Genomic DNA, 18,142 nt, shown 5'->3' with positions numbered 1-18,142 from the left:
GTGCAGCAAGGATGGTGGTGGCGGAATTACTGTTGCTCTTAGGTTGAAATAGCTGCCAGAGAATCTCTTTAACTGCTCTGTAGCCTAGTGAGGAGGATTCCCTCTCCTCAGACCTTGATGGTATGCCCCTGTGAGAACACAGTCTGTTTACTCAGGCTGTGCACAAAGATAGGGATTTCTCACTTACTAATTAAGGGCTAGATTCTGGTACCTTTGTTCACACTGACTAACACTGTACTCTGCAAGTAGTCCTATTGACTTTGTGGAGTAAATTGCTATTCAGCATGAGAAGCATATCAGAATATGTCCCTAAGTAAATATCTATGTAAGGAAGAAATCAGTTACAAAAAATAAAACATATAAAAATACTGAAGAACTCTCCTAGACAGATACATGCCAAGACAATAGCAAAAACAAATGAACAGAATTAAGCTATAGAGCAATTTTAGATAATGATTTCAGTAATACCTTGTCAATTTGTTTCCTAAATGAAGTACAAAGAAGGTTGTCTTTTTTAGGATAATACACAATGTGCAATAAAACAGAGAAAAATGCTTCAAGCAAATCACTCCAAAGGAAAGAATTTCAGATCATGATCCTTTCCCTTCCCAGTCCCAGAAATAAAAGTGTTTATGTATTCAATAGTTATTTATGCACAGTAGGTACAAGACCAATTCCTGTTAGCAAACCATGGAGTTTAATGGCCAGTACATTATGTTCGGATCCTCCTAAAATCCTCATACAGCTAAGCTTACCATGATTGACAGTTCTCTTCTGAACGAATGGGTGTTCCTGGCTTGTAATATTTTCCCTTGGCATCATAACAGCCACAGTGATCAACACACTCCATATCATCTTCATCGAAATAGGGCTTGTCCTCTGGACACTTTGGATAGCAGCCTGCAGTAACAAAGAAAGTTATATTGACACTGGATCTCTTACACTGCGGGTGTCTCTAGACAACTATCTAAAGTCTGCATTGATTTCTTGTTGAGGGGTGGAATGTCACCCTTAGTGACATGATGATATTGCTGCCATAGCATAAATTTCTCTCAGAGTTCAAATACAATAATTTGGATTTTAATCCCAAAGAAGATCATGACCCCTTTAGAGAATTACACACAATTCAGAAAACTCCATAATCACTAACCTGGCTTGTACTTTCTAATAAAAATATTAAATATATTGAGAAGTAGGAATTTTAGTTCACCATCAGTAATTAGGTTTTATAAGTAGGGTGAGATATAGTTAATGTATTTTACCTTCCAAGCCTTGTAACTCATGAAGGCATTTTCCACTTGGATTCCTGCAGGTCTTCATACAAGGGGACCCACAAGGTTTGTAGTGCCACTCACATTCCCCCTGCGGGTTGTAGTAATCACAGAACAGAGCTGGAAGAGGGCAAAATGGATGAAAATATACATGTAACAAAATGTTTCCAAAGTGCTTCTTAGCTATCCATATGCTGTGTACAAATCCCATAATGCTAGCATAATTCTGCAAGTAGTGAACAGTAGTTATCCTGTTTCTAATTCAATATGATTATCTTACTTCTACAGTTGTATTGAGTACAGTGATGTTTCAAAGCCTCTACAAGACACTGACAGAAAGCATAAAATTCAATTAACTGGAACATAAATTTTTCAGCTGCTACTATGCATTGCTATTTACTTACACTGTGACAGATAACAGCTCTGTGTGTGTGTATATGTATATATATATAAAACTTACTAGGATGGCAGTGGTATATCACAATCTGTAACTAGATAATACAGTAATTTAACAACTAATACAATCACTAGGGCACGGTTTTATTTCAATCATATCTATAATTGGAGAGAGATTGGAAAAGGAAGTTTTGTAGATAGTTCTATTGATAATTTGCTGTTTGCTTTGGGCTATTTTACTATTTTCCAGACTGTAGTGCATCTCAGGAACAGTACTTTACTCCTCTTCATTTCTTTGTATGTTTTTTTTCCTTCTCATTCTTTATTTCTTTTTCTCCCTCTCCCTCCATGAAGTTATGTTGTAATACTCACGACAGATAGATGGTGTTCTCCATGCAACACAAATGCCAGCCTCATTACATGCTTGAGCATATGAAGCTACCGCTGTACAGAAACATTCGCAATCTCCCCCAGTGTCACAGGCACAAGCATCAGTCACGCATGCTTCATAATATTCATTTGGTTCAACCTGTTAGAATACATGACATTTAATTTTTGTTGCACTTGTCATCTTGCTTTGCAATAGCAATTCCCTCTCCTCCTAAAATTTCAGTCAAATGTTTGTAAATGGATGCCTTTCTTTTCTTTTCCTCTTGTAACATCATTCCCTGTAGCAATGGAACTACATGCAGAATAAACTATGATTTTTGGAAAAAAGAGTCTAAATTGGGGGGGAAATTACAAGAATATTTTTTTTATAAAGTCAAGTGAAGACATCAAGTTTAGGACACGCCTCGCATTAGTAATCGTAAGAGAAGTGACTACCCTAACAGCTGTGGGACATTACAAATTAATTGAAAAAAAATAATATAATTAGATTAGTACATCCTATCACAACAATCATCCTGTTATCAATTAAAGGTATTATCAGAAGCTAATCCTGCTGGACAGAATAACACATCCTGTGATTGTCCCATATAAAAAGGGTGATCTGATGACGTCTGTGCAAGTGTCACATACTTCTTTGATGTACCAGGTGACTTGGCAAAAAGAGAAAATGAATCTCAGTGAAATTTCTGCATAGTTCTCCTGGAATTAGCTATGAGTCCAGTTTGGTCTTAAAGGACCTGATCCAGCTCCCATTGAAGTCAAATCTTTCCATTGACTTCAGTGTGGAACCGGATCAAGCCCATGATGCTTCTTCCACAATCAAATGTACATATACATTAAAAAACAGGTAGAGCATCCTTATGTTTACTGCAGGGAATGGTAACGCAATGTGCATCACTAAGGTATTCTGTATATATTATAATTCCTGCTTAGAAGGATTCCACATAAGGATTTGCTATACCTGAGAGTGACAGGCAGCAAATGCTTTGCTGTTGATTATGCTGCACTGCTTCTGGGCCCAGGAGTTCCTGTAAGGGTTTGCAGTGCAAGGATCCTTGTTGCTCTTGGCATCTGGGCAAGTCGGAGAAACCTTCCAGCTGTTTCCAAACTCCAGCACATCTCCTACCACAGACTGACTTCTGGTGGTAAAGTCATTAATGCCATTGCCATCGTAGTTCCCACACAAGCCACAGACCTGACTCTGCATAGAGAAACAAACAAACTGATGAGTGCTAATAAAATGTGTTTGCCAGTGTCTGTGATTAACTGAAACTCTGACTTTTCAGATTTAATGTAGACTTTGGCTCTTCAGTGACAGCCTCACACTTTTCCCCGCAGATACCTTTACCGAAAAACTTACCCTTTTTTTTATTGTACTGAATCCTGTCTGAAGAAAGAAGTAAAGTAGACACATAATTTTGTTCTTAATTCTTTTTTTTTAAAAAAATCCTAACTAGTTTTATTTAATTGTGAACCTACCTTATTAGTAATGACCTTTAATGAGTGTTCTGCTACTAGTTAGTTATGAAATCATTATGTAATTTGTGTACATAAATGATGTACTCAGAAGCAACCTATCACCCCACTACGGTCTGTCACTCTAAAGGATCTATTTTGAGACACCACTGAAAGATTGAAAATATGCAATAGGAGTTCATTCGGTCTTGCAGTCAAAGTCTTACTTATGTTTCACTGCACTTCCATTTTCTCCTTCAAGAGGTAACACTAAAGTGTATCCATAGGAGTTGATCCCAGTCATACAGCTTCTAAAACTCACCTTAAAATCTGGGCTGAGCTTGATGAATATGCTGGTTTTCTTATCCCACATGAGAATCAGCCCAGTGTCAGTGTCAATCACCATGTAGATGCCCATGTAACGGACCTTGTATGGCACTTCCCCTCCACGGACCTTCTCTATCACTTCAAACTTTCCATCACTGAGTACCAGTTCATAGTTCTGAAATAGGAAGAAAAGCCAGTTAAAAAGCCAACAGATTTAACATATCCGTAACTGTCTGAATTATTCTATAGCATTTTTTCCTAAAATATAGCGCAATTCCTGGCAGCAAGTTTGGATGTCTAGGAAAGGTTATGCTGTCTGATTGGATATTTTTACAGTGAGATCTACCTTGGACAGTCCATTGTGCATCTTACTCATGTCAGAGACCAGATACACATGTTCTTTCACACAGTTTATCAAAGAAGCTACTCACCCGTAGGAAGACTTTAATGGCCTTTGAGCAGGTGGTCCCAGTGGTTCCACAGGGGATGTTCTCAGTGATAACTCGGAAGGTTCCAAGGCTGGTACTGTTTTTACCACAGTAATCCTGAGAACAGGAGTTGTAGTTAAAGTTTGTGATATAAGGTCTCCACATGTAGGAACACAAGATACTTTTAGTGGTGTAATAATCCCAGGAAAGAAGCTCAGTACCTGGACCAGTGTGTATTCGCAATCTCCACTAAAGCTGAAGCGTTTGCCATCAAAAGTAATGTAATGACCATCTCCATAAACTGAGCAGGTTGCCAGGCAAGATTCATTGGTGCATTGCCACATTCTGTTTTTACAAGTGCTAGGCGGGAGAAAAAAGGTCAATTGTAACAAAAATACTTTAACATATTCATTTCTCCTTATATAGCCAGATGTAAATTTGATTCCAAATTTGTTTATCCCCAGAATACATTAAACCGATGATCCTGGGAAATAGTGCTTACTAATGTTAAACAGTAATGTATAGTAGCTCTGGGCCAACAGGACATAGACCCCATTAATTCTCAAAGATAAATTTATTTTCTGATTAAATGGGCACTATGATTTAAAAACCTTTTGGATTTCAAAACCCCTTAGAATTTTTTGAGATGTATGCACCACTGAGGGACTGCATGTAGACTGAGCAGGCATAAAGTTTTCCCGTGCGTCTCTAATGGAGATGAGGGGATATAAAGCCCACCGTTGTCCTCATCATTTCCTAACTATTCTTGTTTGGCTTTGAAAAGAATGAGGAGAGCCTGTTTTTTTTTTATGCTGAATATTAGATTTCAACATTAGATACCAATGCTGAACTAACTACTAACCCTCTTGCAGTGAAGGATCCCATTGCCAACCACATTCTAGAGCACAGGCTATGTGTATATCTATCATCACCTTCTGTTGCATGGAATATGAGCCCCATTCAAGTGTGTGCTATAAGTCTTAATTCTGCTACAGCAAAATGAGATTCTTCTCAAGTTTAAGTGGCACGGACATGTACCCATCCCCCTTTAGGACTGTGAAAACCATAATTATTCAACATATACCTACCATGTGTTACAGTTGACTTTGATTGTTTCTCCTGGATTGTAAGAGGCCTCATTGTGAACACATGGACAGTTCCCCACAGCTACACAGCCACCTTTGCCATCAGACACGAGATCATTAGGGCACACGCAGCCAGAGACACATTGTGTGCTGTACTGTAAGAACCACAGAGAAAACATCATTTGATAAATCATGTCAGTGGGAAAGAAACATTCAACTACAACAGCACAGAGTGTGAGAGATTTAATTTTGGTCAGGATGTGAAAATGTTTTCAAGTGGGCATAAGGAATTGGCACTTACGCAGCCCATGTCAAGCGTCTGACAGCTCTTCTGGCACTCAGATCCAACTGTGCCTGCAGTGACATTGCTGCAGTCAAAGTAGACCATGGGAGCTGCACAGACTGTAGGAGACAAAAGTCATAAGACATTTTGGGATCAAACACAGAGTTATCAGTTATTGCTACAGTAATTATTTGTTATGAATATGCCTCCAAAGAGCCCTGATTTTAGAGTTAAACCAAGGAACACAATCTAGTTGGAACGCTCCAGTTACTGGTAAATAACCTTGATTTGCTCTGTCACGCGTTTTAGCTCTCTCCTGAAATCATTTAGCCATGTAGCTGGCATAAGGCTTTGTTTAGAATTATAAATAACCTCAGATATAGGAGTTCATTGCTTTTGGTTGTAAGCTTGGAATTATAGTTAGAAAAAAAATTGCAACTAATTCACACATTACTTTGCATTTTAGAATAGCATATGCATAGCTTTCATGTGCAATGTAACGGCATGCACAAATGGCCAGTTAGTTACAGAACTGGTCATCTGCATGTTTAATTACCCCCTCTGCAAGCACAGATATGGTAATTGTAGCCAAATCCTGCAGTCTTGATTCAGTTAAAACTCCCACTGACACCAGTGGGAGATTTTTGTTTGAGTAGCGACTGCAGGATTGGGTGCCACGTCTTGGATAAGCACCTGATGATAGCTGTAGGATTAAACATCTGAACCAGAAGTATGGCCAGAGCCCTGGCTGTGAATGTCATTACAAAAATTGCCATTGGCACATTAGCAATATTTGGATCTTAACGTTTTTTCTTCTGCTGTATGGAGAATGGAGTCTGTGGTATGTTATACTATTGGGTTTTACCTAATACACACTGAAATCTGTGATAAGTGCTTTGAACCACCTTTCAGTTGTTAAGAAATACATCCAACCATCATTTCTTTGTTGAAAAAAGAAACTGATTCTTGTAACTATATTAACAGCTGTATTATTTTTATTTATTTTTTGCTTCCTTTTGCTGACTTTCATTTTTAAGAAGTCTCATGGAAATTTGCCTTTTGGAGAACAATTCATAAAGCACACCCCTCACCCTATATTTATCAAGCTTCCAGTAATTTTTTATTTTTAGGAAATTCAGTGGTTCTTATGTACTCTCTAGGGAAATTTTCTGTTTTATATGTAAAACTGCGACCAGATCTTATCTTGCTGTGAATTAGATCCTTTAGTTCTTGTCATATTTTGTTTCCACTATGCCACAATACAAAGAATGGAACTTTGCATTTCAAGAATTATATCCTCAATACTACAAAACTGCTATGCAAATAGTTTCTGATGGGTTAATTTCCCTGCTGGGTTTCAGATGTTTGCTATCTTCATCGTTGTAATAAAACACAGTTCACTCAGAAGTGTGGGAGGGAATTAAAATAAAGCTTTAAAGGGGTTATACCTGGTTGTGGTTTCACTCTAACGCAGTCCAGCTTTCCATGTATGCAAGAGCTGTGAGAAAGAGAGAGAAATTATGTTTGCTTCAAATCATAGTTAGTTACATGGAGAGCTGCTTCTATCTTGCCATACATCCTGTCTTTCCTATGGAATCTGGGATACTGAAATGCCACCTTGTGGCCAGAGTTAGAAAGTGTCTTTTCAGCAGAATGGTGTACATTGTTTGCATATCATTTCTGCTATAACTGTCCAGAAAACAAGCTTGTGCCTTATGCTAAGACAATGCCACCCAGTCAGTTTGTCTACATAGATTATTACACTTAAAATGTTTCTTCCATAATATTATTCGTTTCACCAGCATTCTTCATTTTAAGTACAGGGAATATCAAACTGGTAGACTTTTTTAACCTTTTAAATTCAGGGAGAAAATATGGCTAATTGAGTTAGTTGACTGGATTAAAGAAAGACTTCTAAACAAAGACAATCCTAAAAATTCATGAATAATTGTGATTTTCACACTGAAAATTCTTAAACTGGGAGAGAAACTCATTTGACTTGACTAGACTCCATAAAATATATACGATTCCATGATTGCCAGTGTCCAGCCCCAGTGTTTTGTTAAAGAACCTCTTACCATATGACCCCATTGTCGTGAACAACCTCTCCAGAAGGTAGCGCAGATCCTTTGTAATAACAAGGACAGCTAGTAGCGGGCACGCATTTGCCATTTTCATCCATGTAAGTTCCATTTGCACAGGTGCAGCCATCAACTGGAGTGAACTTGATGTTGCATGTGACATCGGGCTCACTCAAAGATCGGCAAGTGGGTTGGCAGGAATTGACAACATAGCTGTACGTCAGGGATTTGGGGCATGACGTTATGGCTTGAGAGAGAAAAAAAAATAAATTACATTCATAGTTTATTTAATGATGGCTATAAATGCCAGATTTTGGATATATTATGTATGATAAAACAGATCCTGTGTGTCCACAGATTAAAATGGAATGGATGAAATTCTGAAGTGAGGTCAACTTTAATGTAATTTACATGGCTTTTGGACTTGTACTACAAAATTTACCCCACAAATTACTATCTCGGATGGGTACACTAGAGAACCCCATTGCTGTCAATGAGGTTCCTTCAGTTTAAACAAGAGGAGAATTTAACCCATATTGATTTGTACAGTTTATTTTTAAACCCTAACCCTAACCCTCCTTCTTCCTTCCACCATCAGTATATTAAAGTAATAAAACTGGAAGCATCCTAATTATATTAAACCACAGTAAAAGCCTTATGCTCCCTGATATTTCCTTGGGACTTTCATTCGGCTTAGGCATGATTCTCATGAAGCATCTTCTTTAGGTAACTTCCTACTTATCTTTCATTACATCCCCCGTTACTCATACCCCTTAGATTCTATAAGGGGTGCTAGAACACCATCAAACTTTTGTTTAAGATTTGACTGGGAGAGCCCTGGATTTCTTGGAAACTGGTATAAAGGTCCTACTGGCTGACCATTTTTAACCAGTGAACGGTTTTAAAACTTACTGCAGACATTGGTCCTCCATCCGCTCAACAGGACTCCTTTGGCAGCACAGGCTCTGACATAGGTAGAGAGGGCAGCACACATACAATCCTCACTCTTTTCACAGTTACAGGTGTCAAACAGACAGTTCTAGGAATACAGATAAGACTCATTAGTAATCACTGAACTGCCCATCCAAAGAAATTTCCCTTGAAGTTTTTGCATTCACATGCCAAAATCACTGGCTCTATTTAGTCTTATAATGGATTATAGGGCCAAATTCTACCTTGATGTACTCACTTTGCAACCTAATGGACCAAATGGTGCTCTGATTTTCCCCAGTATAGATCTGAAGTATGTCAATGGGTTTATTCTGGATTTTCATCAATGTAATTGACAGCAGAATTTGGCCCATTAATGTCTGTATATTTATATCTGTATAAAAATCTAAGCATTTCTTTCTTTGCAGTCATAGTTATCTAAGAGTGTTTCAGACACACAAATTTGGATTACTTCCCTGCAAGGGAAATTACCCTGAGTACCTGCAAAAAAGATGCAATCCTTTACAAGGAAGTACAATAGATGTCTGCAGCTGTATTTTTATGTTCCTCCTTTTATTTAAGGAAAAAATAGTTTTATTCTTTATATCAGATATTTGCAATCAATGCAGTGTCACATACAAAGTGAAACAAGTAAACTTATCTTCCTGATAGTGTAAAGAAAAATGCCTACTTAGAGAAGGAGTAGATTACATGAAATCAAATTACAGTTAAACATTATTGTAGCCTGATGAGCTTGTCAGAAGCAAATTGGGTGTCTAAACCAGGTCCTCCTGTTCAGTACGTGTTTCTCCTGGCACTTGGTATCAGGGATCAGACTCTTACTGGTGCTATTATAAAGGCGAAAGAAATAACTAGCGAAGTACCGTGTGGTAAACATCTGGATTCACTGTTGAGTGGCATTCAGCAAAAGGTCCTTGAGTGTCAGTCAGCAATCCGCACCAGTGCTGAGCGTATTTTTCTGGAAAAACAGAAAATGCAAGGAATTCATGTTTCACTTTATGGGTTAAATTCTCTTCCCAGTTACATCACTGTAACCCCGTTGTGTTCAGCGGAGTTGCAGAAGCATAACAAAGAGTAGAATTTGGTTCTGTATTTCTTCAAACACAAAAAGCTGCCCACTCTCTTTGTACAGAAATGTGAACGTGTCATAAACTGACTGAAGCTAAATCACAATGGCTGCCTTTATTAAGCTGCAAAAACTTGAACTTGTGTTTTGAAACAGGAGATTTTCAATGTGGATTACCAATGGCTCAATTCATATTAGCAGCAGAAAGAGTGGCTTGTGGACTGTTCTTTAAGTTCTTTATTGGTTAGAACAGAAGATTGAGAGCTGTGAACCAATGAATTCCAAGTATGATTCATGACTCACTGTGCAGCACTGGGTAAGTTACATACAGTCCAAACATGCAAAGTTCTGAGCACACCACACCTTCTAGATAGCACTCAGCATCTTACAGGATGGAATGATAACCTCTTCTGTGCCTCAGTTTCCCAATATGCAAAATGGGAATCTTAACACTTCACTTCTTAACTCAGAGGGCTATTGTGAGGCTCTAAAATACTCTATTAGACTTAAGTATTATTATTATTTATGAAGAGAAACCCTCAATCTCGTCTAACTGAAAGTGGATGGGCAAGATTGGATTAGTTAAAATGAGTCACAACATCCTGTTAATATTTCTTGCAGTTAAATAATTGCCTTGTTTTTCAAGCTAATCTTTTGCTATGATTTAATTTTTAAAATCATCTAAACGTAACATGGAATTTAGAATCTGAATTTGTTTCTGATACCTATTTTTGTCAGATGTATTTGGTCTTCTAATTGTAGAAGAAAAATATTATTTTAACGAACATACCATTTTCTACGCTGAGGGTACACGGGTTCTCAAAGATGTTTTTGACATTAGGGCAATCAGCCTGGGTTTTCCAGGTATTGGCAAAGGCGGCTGCTGTTCCTTCCACTACACCGCTTGTGGCTTTGAAGTCATCTGTCTGGATATTGTTGAAGTTTCCACAAAGACCTTAGTGGGAAGCAGAAGGAGTTTGAATCTCTCATACAAGATCAAAGGTAATTTCAGTGAGTGGGGTCACAACCTCCTCCTTCCTGATTATGTACCTTTTTCAAGACCCATGTCTCTGGGTTGCTGGTACAACCTTTTTACCTCTGAAAGCTTTCTCTCAGGACACTTTCCTGTGAATATCAGACTAACCTGGCTACTTTTCCTATCTTTATTTCAGGGGCCCTGCAGAACTCTTCAAAATCCACAGATTGGCTATGTTTTGACTTCTGGATCTGAAAAACCACTACACTTTTATTTGATCAGGGTAAACATAACCTAAAAGTAAAAATAGCATTCAGTGACCCTTCTACTTCTTATTCCCAGAGAGAAATCTTAATCTTATAAAAGCTCAGCAGTGCTTCCCTTCCTGAGCACAGTCTAACTCTCTGACTGTCTCTGATCCTGCTACCTGTCTCCCACCCAAACAAGCAGTCTGGGTGGTGCTTCTGTCTAGGAGTCCAAGCCTCTGTGTCTGCATGCACTCAGTGGCATATGTTCTTTTGGTCTTCTTCCAACAACATAAACCAACCAACAATGTTGCTTAACACTTATACTAACATCTCACATAATACACTTTCAAGTTAAGGCAGTCTCTTCTCCACAGTAGGAAAGACACTTGTTAGATAAGTCCACTTACCACATGTCTGCCCTTTGTGCGATGGGTCCAAGCTTACAAAGAGTTGCATGATGGGTATGAGCTGGATCTCAAGCTGAAGCCCAAAGTTTGTTTGTACAATGATGAAGAATGATGAAGGCCTGAAGATGGTAACATTGGCTACGGACAAAGAACACAATAAACACATTTTCGTATGTGATCAAAAATTGCAACAACTGTCCATTATTTGCAAAGATTCTCTTTATACTAAGCTGCTGCTCCATGTAGTGTGAAGCTGTCACTTGGAGAAAAAAGGAGTGTTACTTTAAACTGGATCTAAAATCTGGTACAAAGTTAGTCTATATTTATTCTAGGCGGCAAGCGGGCAGAACACTCCTCCAGTGTGGTAATTTCTTTGGAACAAGGAGAAGAACATGAATTTGTGTGTCCAAACAGACTTTGGCTCTGTGAGAAATACCTAACATGATTTTGTCCTAGGATCCAATCTGGAAATACTCCATACACATACAGTATTTGTACTTCCTGTAAATATGAGGAAGAAACTAAGGAGGTCTGGATAGAGTGAAAGTCTTTAATGATGAACAATATTCATGAAAACAGGCAGAAGAGACACAGGGCAACTTAATGGCTCAGTAAGTTGTAGGGCCTGGTTTTTGGGTCCCAGTGTATATCAGAAATTTACTCCTACACTACTACTTGGGTCTGGAAATATCAGAGTGATAATGTATGTATGAATAGAAGAAGTTCTCTAATGGTTACGTAACAATATCCGATTATCTCCAAACTCAAAAATGCTGAATGAGCAAAAACAATTATTTTAAAAATAAGAGGTTACTGCAGGGTAACTGGCTTCAGAATGTAACTGAGAGTAGAAGCAAAGCACTAGGCTAGCCAAGTCAAAGTCTGCGAATGCCACAGGTGTCTCTTAAAAGAACATACCTGCAGAGATGGGCAACTGGGTGTAGATCGTATTCACAAACACGCTGCCAGAAGGTTTGATCACAACGATCTGGCAAGAAGGAAAAGACAGTGATTGGCAAGCAGGTTTAGGAACTGTTCAGCGCTTTCCAAATATTTCATATCTAGTATTGTACAAGATGAAGAAAAAAGCTGGACGCTTGATATAGTGAAAATCAACTTTTCACCACAACTTTTTTTGTTACTGTACTATTTTCTATAATTGTTATAACTAGCAATTATTTAGAAAATCTGTATAAAATGTAAATGCCTGAGAACTACCAGTGTCTTGACTTCCATTGTTTGCACTGCGGTTTCTTTTTGCTTGATTAAGGTTATTTCTTATTTGAACAGAAACCAATGCTGACTTCCTAGCTGCACTGTTCTTTTTTGTGCAGGTATCTACCACAAACAATACATATGTGTGTTCATTGCTACAGGATTTGGGATCAAGGACCATTCATGTTCAAATATTTTTCCATCTGGACACAACATAAGGCTGAACACAGTTCCTACTGCATCAGGAACAGTAGTTGTGGTGAGTCTAGTTGGTGATGGGTAAACACTTTTTGCAAGCTACAGATCACTAAAGTTTTTCTCTGGTCTTCAGTTTAAGCCCATCCTTCCCACCCACACCTACCTACCCAATAACTGTCAATTTAAAAAACATTCAGGCAAAAGGTTGGGTATTTGTTTTTACTACATACAGTTTGTCCTCCACTTATGCTTATGGCTACACCTTTCAGGCATGTCTCGGTGTCAGTTAGGCCACATTTGCGGACTTCTCCTAGAACGGTGAAGGCATTGCTGTCACAGAGCTGAAAAAAAGAAAAACCAAACCCATTAGATGAAAAGCGATCAATATCAAATAACATTCTCGGTAAACTGGGTCATTGTAAATTTTGCTCATTCCTTCTCTTTGTCTCTCTCTCATATGCACACCCATTTACACTCACCAAAGTAAGCTGGCGTAAACTCATGCAACACAATGAAAAGTATCAGCTGACTGTGGTATTAAATACCTGAGGTACTCATGGGGAGATTTCAGGGGCCTTAATGTTCAGACATTCCTAGGTTAGCAACAGATATTTTTGTGGCATTCTCTTTTCAGTTAAAATTTAACTTGACCTTACTAAAAGTGAGGTTGTTTTATCGCATTAAAAGGATTTCTAGCACACAACTGTTAGATGGGGAAAGGTAATTCTTTGTGTGTGTTATTTTTAATATTAAGTCTTTATTACTTTTTTTTACAGAAGTTATTATATATAAGTCAATGACAATGATATATAGGGCCTGACTTTTGCAGTGACTCTGATGGACTTTCATTCAGGTACATAATCATTACCATTCCCACATCCCCTATTTCATACATATCGTAGTCCCCAGTTATTAATTTATCTGAAAAACACACACACATTTTAGATCCTACTCCTGAGTAGGAGTTCTTAGTCTTTTGCTCTGAGACTGAACAGTTATGTATGTATATTGGGAAAGGGCAATAGGAAAGCTGATAGTCAGTTTGCATGAGAACTATAAATGATGCTTCTGATATGAGGAACATTTAATCAAGGAAGGTAAACTGGGGGCAAACTGGATTAAGGGTGACAATGGAAGCAGAAAGGAGGTTTAACTTTACTCAGAAAGAAAAAAGTACAAAACACAGGACAGAGGAGATTTATTTGAAAATGTATGGTAACCATCTGCAGGTTACACTGAGGGGTCTGGAAAATGCAAAGTAATTCATAAGGAAATGTCCCACCCCCTAAATAATAGACATTCCTAATGTTTCCAGCTACCTGATTAAGTCTTTGCATTTGTTTATTCTGGGCCTGTTCCAAAGCCCATTGAAGTCAATGGAAACAATCCTATTAATTTCATTGGTCTTTGGATCAAGCCCCATGTTGAGACTTCGAGTAGCACTAATTAAGTTGCATCATCTCTAATTAAAGAATCTTCCTATATTAAGTTGCACTGGCAGTAAATGCCCAATTATAGTTACCTTTGTCAGGATGTAGCTACAGTCTCCAAAGAAGGAATAACGTTTCTCATCAAATGTGGAGATGTGGGAACCTCCTTCAATGGAGCAAGTCCCAGGGCATGAAAGGCTGACACAACTCCACTGGCCTCCAGTACAGGTACTGAAATAAAATACAAGAGATGTTTGTTAAGCTTGAGTAACACAAGCTTAAGAAAAATGGGAGAAAATGGGGACAGCTGACACCTTCATTTCCCCCCCTGCTGTTTTTATCACTGCTTTTTCAGGGGAAAGAATGTTTGCAAGTAGACTAACTGATATTGCATTAAAAACTCAGAATGACTAAGGGAAAGGCATTTCTGTCTTCATGGTAATGATGTTTCAATCTAAAGCTATCCATTGTAAATCTTTTGACCAAATCCAGCCCTTGTGAAAGTGGAAGCAATTCTACTGAATACCAAGGAATTTTTCTCCCATTGATTTTGGCCTCTTACCTTCATTAGCATGGGTCAAAATTCAGAGCATGTTAAATAATTCTTTACAAATAATAGACTTTGTGTTTTTTGTATACATATACACATATACATACACTGAAGTAATACTTAAGCAGCTAGGGGGAAGCCATCAATTCACATCCAGAAGCTGTTATGTGTGTACACATAATCTCACTATCCATGTAATACACTGTGTCTTCAAATTTAAAATGATGCTTATATAGAACATGCATATTTCATGCTGGAGTCCACCAATGGATTTATGTTACTGAGGGCTGATTTGAGCATTCAGCGACTGGATTTGATCATATTGTTAACGTCCCTGTGTTTGAAAATGAGATTACTCTTGTCTAAATTCAAGTTTTTGTTCTCATATACAGAAAGAAACCAAGGAGATAAACAACTTTAATAAGTATTTTAAGCCAGAAGCTTCAGACTAATGTATTCATTCTCAGGCCCTGTGTAATCAATGATTTCTTGCCCATTGCCAACAGTTATCAGGTAATTCAGAAAAAAGGAAAAGATTTGACAAAAATAGCAGGTTACCATGAAGTGCACTGGGATGTAAAAGAAGCACCTGGACTATACGTTTCACCTTTGTAGGTACAGTAGCACTTGCTGAGAGGGACACAGCCAGAGCTGTTAATGTCATCAAACACGGTTCCTAGAAGAAGAAATAGTAAGTTATTCACTTTGTCATGCTTTCCAGAAGTTGTTTCGGAGCACACCTGTAGAAGACGTCGTAAAATATGTTGTGTTTCTTTTTTACTACAGATGAAATGCAAAAATAAAAAGCATTGTACTAATGGAATCTCTGCTATCTACTGACTGCTGTGGCTGTGTAACCAATTAAAGAGTGGCGGAAATCCTAGAGTTCCTTTGCTCTATGATACTCTGGTAAGTGCCTTTGTGAGATGGGCCTCACTGATTTGAGTTGCGAGATGACAGAGTGACAGGATGCAATAGAGTAAACAATCTGTACATTCACATGGGAACCATTTGTAGTGTAAACACTATACACCCTAATGCAAGAACATAATAGTCTCAGGGAGACTAGTTAATTTATTCTGACAAGAGATGAGGACACCAGGGAGCACCACATGTGACCACACATGGAGCATGGGCTGAAGAGCAGGGATGGAAAATATGATGATGATAAATTCATTCCAGTCAACAAATATTCTCAGCATGAGAATGTAGTTTGCATGAAGATAGCAGACAGTTACTGTACCTACAATTACAGATTAATGTCCATTTATCATGCATAAGTCCTGAAAATGGCCTAATCTTATCAACTGCTGAGTGCTCCCAACTCCCAATGTTTACACAGGGAGAGGAGGACAGTCAGCACTCCACAGGAAATGTTCATCACCTTGCAGGATCGGGCTCAAAGTTGCTAATGTCAGGAAACATTTTTGTGGGCAGAAGGTGACTAAATATAATCTACTTCCTGCACACAATGGCTAAGGAAGCTGCCAGGTTTAGAGAGTTCCATCTCTAGTATGCTGTCATATACTCATTTCAGTCACTTTGTTGCACATCAGATGCATGTCCTGAGTAAACCCTTGTCATCTGAAAGGGTGTTTCCATTAATATAGATAGAAACTATGTACATGTCTCAAGGAAAGAACATGGATCTTCCTGTAGCTGTGGAAAGAGCATTAAAAGGTATAATATATCCTAGGAGAGGATGCTTTGCTGGTGCTTTTGAATATGTGAAAAAAAGATGAATATACACTTGCCTGGGGGGCAGACACAGCCATCGGTACAGTGATCTTCACAAAGGGCTGACCTTTCAGGGTTGGTGCAGGTGTTAGCACAGGGTGAGCCACATTCCTCGTGCTGCATGTTATAAGGGCACGTCTTGTCTGAAAGGAGAAAAAAGGAAAAAGAGTTCTTAATTTTATCCCCATGTGTTGGCTTTTCCATTTAAACCTTGGAGAGGTGACATCTGTATCTGAAGATGAATTTCTTAGGAGATGTGCTGATATCTGCAATTTGAGTACTCTGGGGAATACTGGCATCCCCGGTGACTGCAAAATGTTTAAAACCTTTGTCATAAATAAAGGGAAGGGTAAACCCCTTTGAAATCCCTCCTGGCCAGGGGAAAGCTCCTGTCACCTGTAAAGGGTTAAGAAGCTAAAGGTAACCTCGCTGGCACCTGACCAAAATGACCAATGAGGAGACAAGATACTTTCAAAAGCTGGGAGGAGGGAGAGAAACAAAGGGTCTGTGTGTCTGTCTATATGCTGGTTTCTGCCGGGGATAGACCAGGAATGGAGTCTTAGAACTTTTAGTAAGTAATCTAGCTAGGTATGTGTTAGATTATGATTTCTTTAAATGGCTGAGAAAAGAATTATGCTGAATAGAATAACTATTTCTGTCTGTGTATCTTTTTTGTAACTTAAGGTTTTGCCTAGAGGGGTTCTCTATGTTTTTGAATCTAATTACCCTGTAAGATATCTACCATCCTGATTTTACAGGGGGGATTTCTTTATTTCTATTTACTTCTATTTTCATTAAAAGTCTTCTTGTAAGAAAACTGAATGCTTTTTCATTGTTCTCAGATCCAAGGGTTTGGGTCTGTGGTCATCTGTGCAAATTGGTGAGGCTTTTTATCCAACATTTCCCAGGAAAGGGGGGTGCAAGTGTTGGGAGGATTGTTCATTGTTCTTAAGATCCAAGGGTCTGGGTCTGTAGTCACCTAGGCAAATTGGTGAGGCTTTTTACCAAACCTTGTCCAGGAAGTGGGGTGCAAGGTTTTGGGAAGTATTTTGGGGGGAAAGACGCATCCAAACAGCTCTTCCCCAGTAACCAGTATTAGTTTGGTGGTGGTAGCGGCCAATCCAAGGACAACGGGTGGAATATTTTGTACCTTGGGGAAGTTTTGACCTAAGCTGGTAAAGATAAGCTTAGGAGGTTTTTCATGCAGGTCCCCACATCTCTACCCTAGAGTTCAGAGTGGGGGAGGAACCTTGACAACCTTTAATTCCTGTAAGGCCCTGATGCACTCAGGTTGAAATTGACTTAGTGAAAATTATGGTGTATAGGCCTTTTGCAGGCTGTCTGCACAGGAGTAAATTTCACACTATTGGAATTTCTTGGTGACTAGTTGCAAGCATAGGAGAAAGCATCTTCTTGAGATACTTACTGCACAGTTCTTTAGTTCTCCAGTTCAGAGGTTGCCCACCAGCATGGGCGCACTGCCGGGAGTATTCAGCAAAGGTGTTACAGATGCAGAAGTCACTCATAGACTCATCACAGCGGCACAAGTCTTGTATGCAAGAGTCAATATAGTCTTGAACATCCACCAGTGCATTGCAGCTCACAAATGCTTTACCAGTCAATACCGCCTGGCAGATAGCGCTCTAGA

The 18,142-nt window shown here is 38.7% G+C and overlaps 1 protein-coding gene across 1 annotated transcript in view; it reads right to left on the bottom strand.

The window, feature by feature from the left end:
• MUC5AC (mucin 5AC, oligomeric mucus/gel-forming) overlaps positions 1-18,142 on the bottom strand; it is a 78,165-nt gene that overhangs the window by 28,369 nt on the left and 31,654 nt on the right. Inside the window, 21 exon segments of the mRNA XM_077819944.1 lie at positions 756-900; positions 1,263-1,391; positions 2,040-2,196; positions 3,019-3,258; positions 3,835-4,014; positions 4,271-4,384; positions 4,489-4,627; positions 5,356-5,507; positions 5,654-5,754; positions 7,084-7,133; positions 7,714-7,963; positions 8,614-8,755; positions 9,531-9,625; positions 10,524-10,688; positions 11,365-11,502; positions 12,283-12,352; positions 13,008-13,118; positions 14,300-14,438; positions 15,316-15,433; positions 16,512-16,637; positions 17,921-18,137. Coding sequence (XP_077676070.1) covers positions 756-900; positions 1,263-1,391; positions 2,040-2,196; positions 3,019-3,258; positions 3,835-4,014; positions 4,271-4,384; positions 4,489-4,627; positions 5,356-5,507; positions 5,654-5,754; positions 7,084-7,133; positions 7,714-7,963; positions 8,614-8,755; positions 9,531-9,625; positions 10,524-10,688; positions 11,365-11,502; positions 12,283-12,352; positions 13,008-13,118; positions 14,300-14,438; positions 15,316-15,433; positions 16,512-16,637; positions 17,921-18,137 — 2,978 coding nt within the window.

This window comes from Eretmochelys imbricata, chromosome 6 (assembly GCF_965152235.1).
Source record: "Eretmochelys imbricata isolate rEreImb1 chromosome 6, rEreImb1.hap1, whole genome shotgun sequence".
NCBI lineage: Eukaryota > Metazoa > Chordata > Testudines > Cheloniidae > Eretmochelys > Eretmochelys imbricata.
Note: the sequence above shows the minus strand (reverse complement) of the source record. Positions and strands in the feature narration are given on the sequence as shown.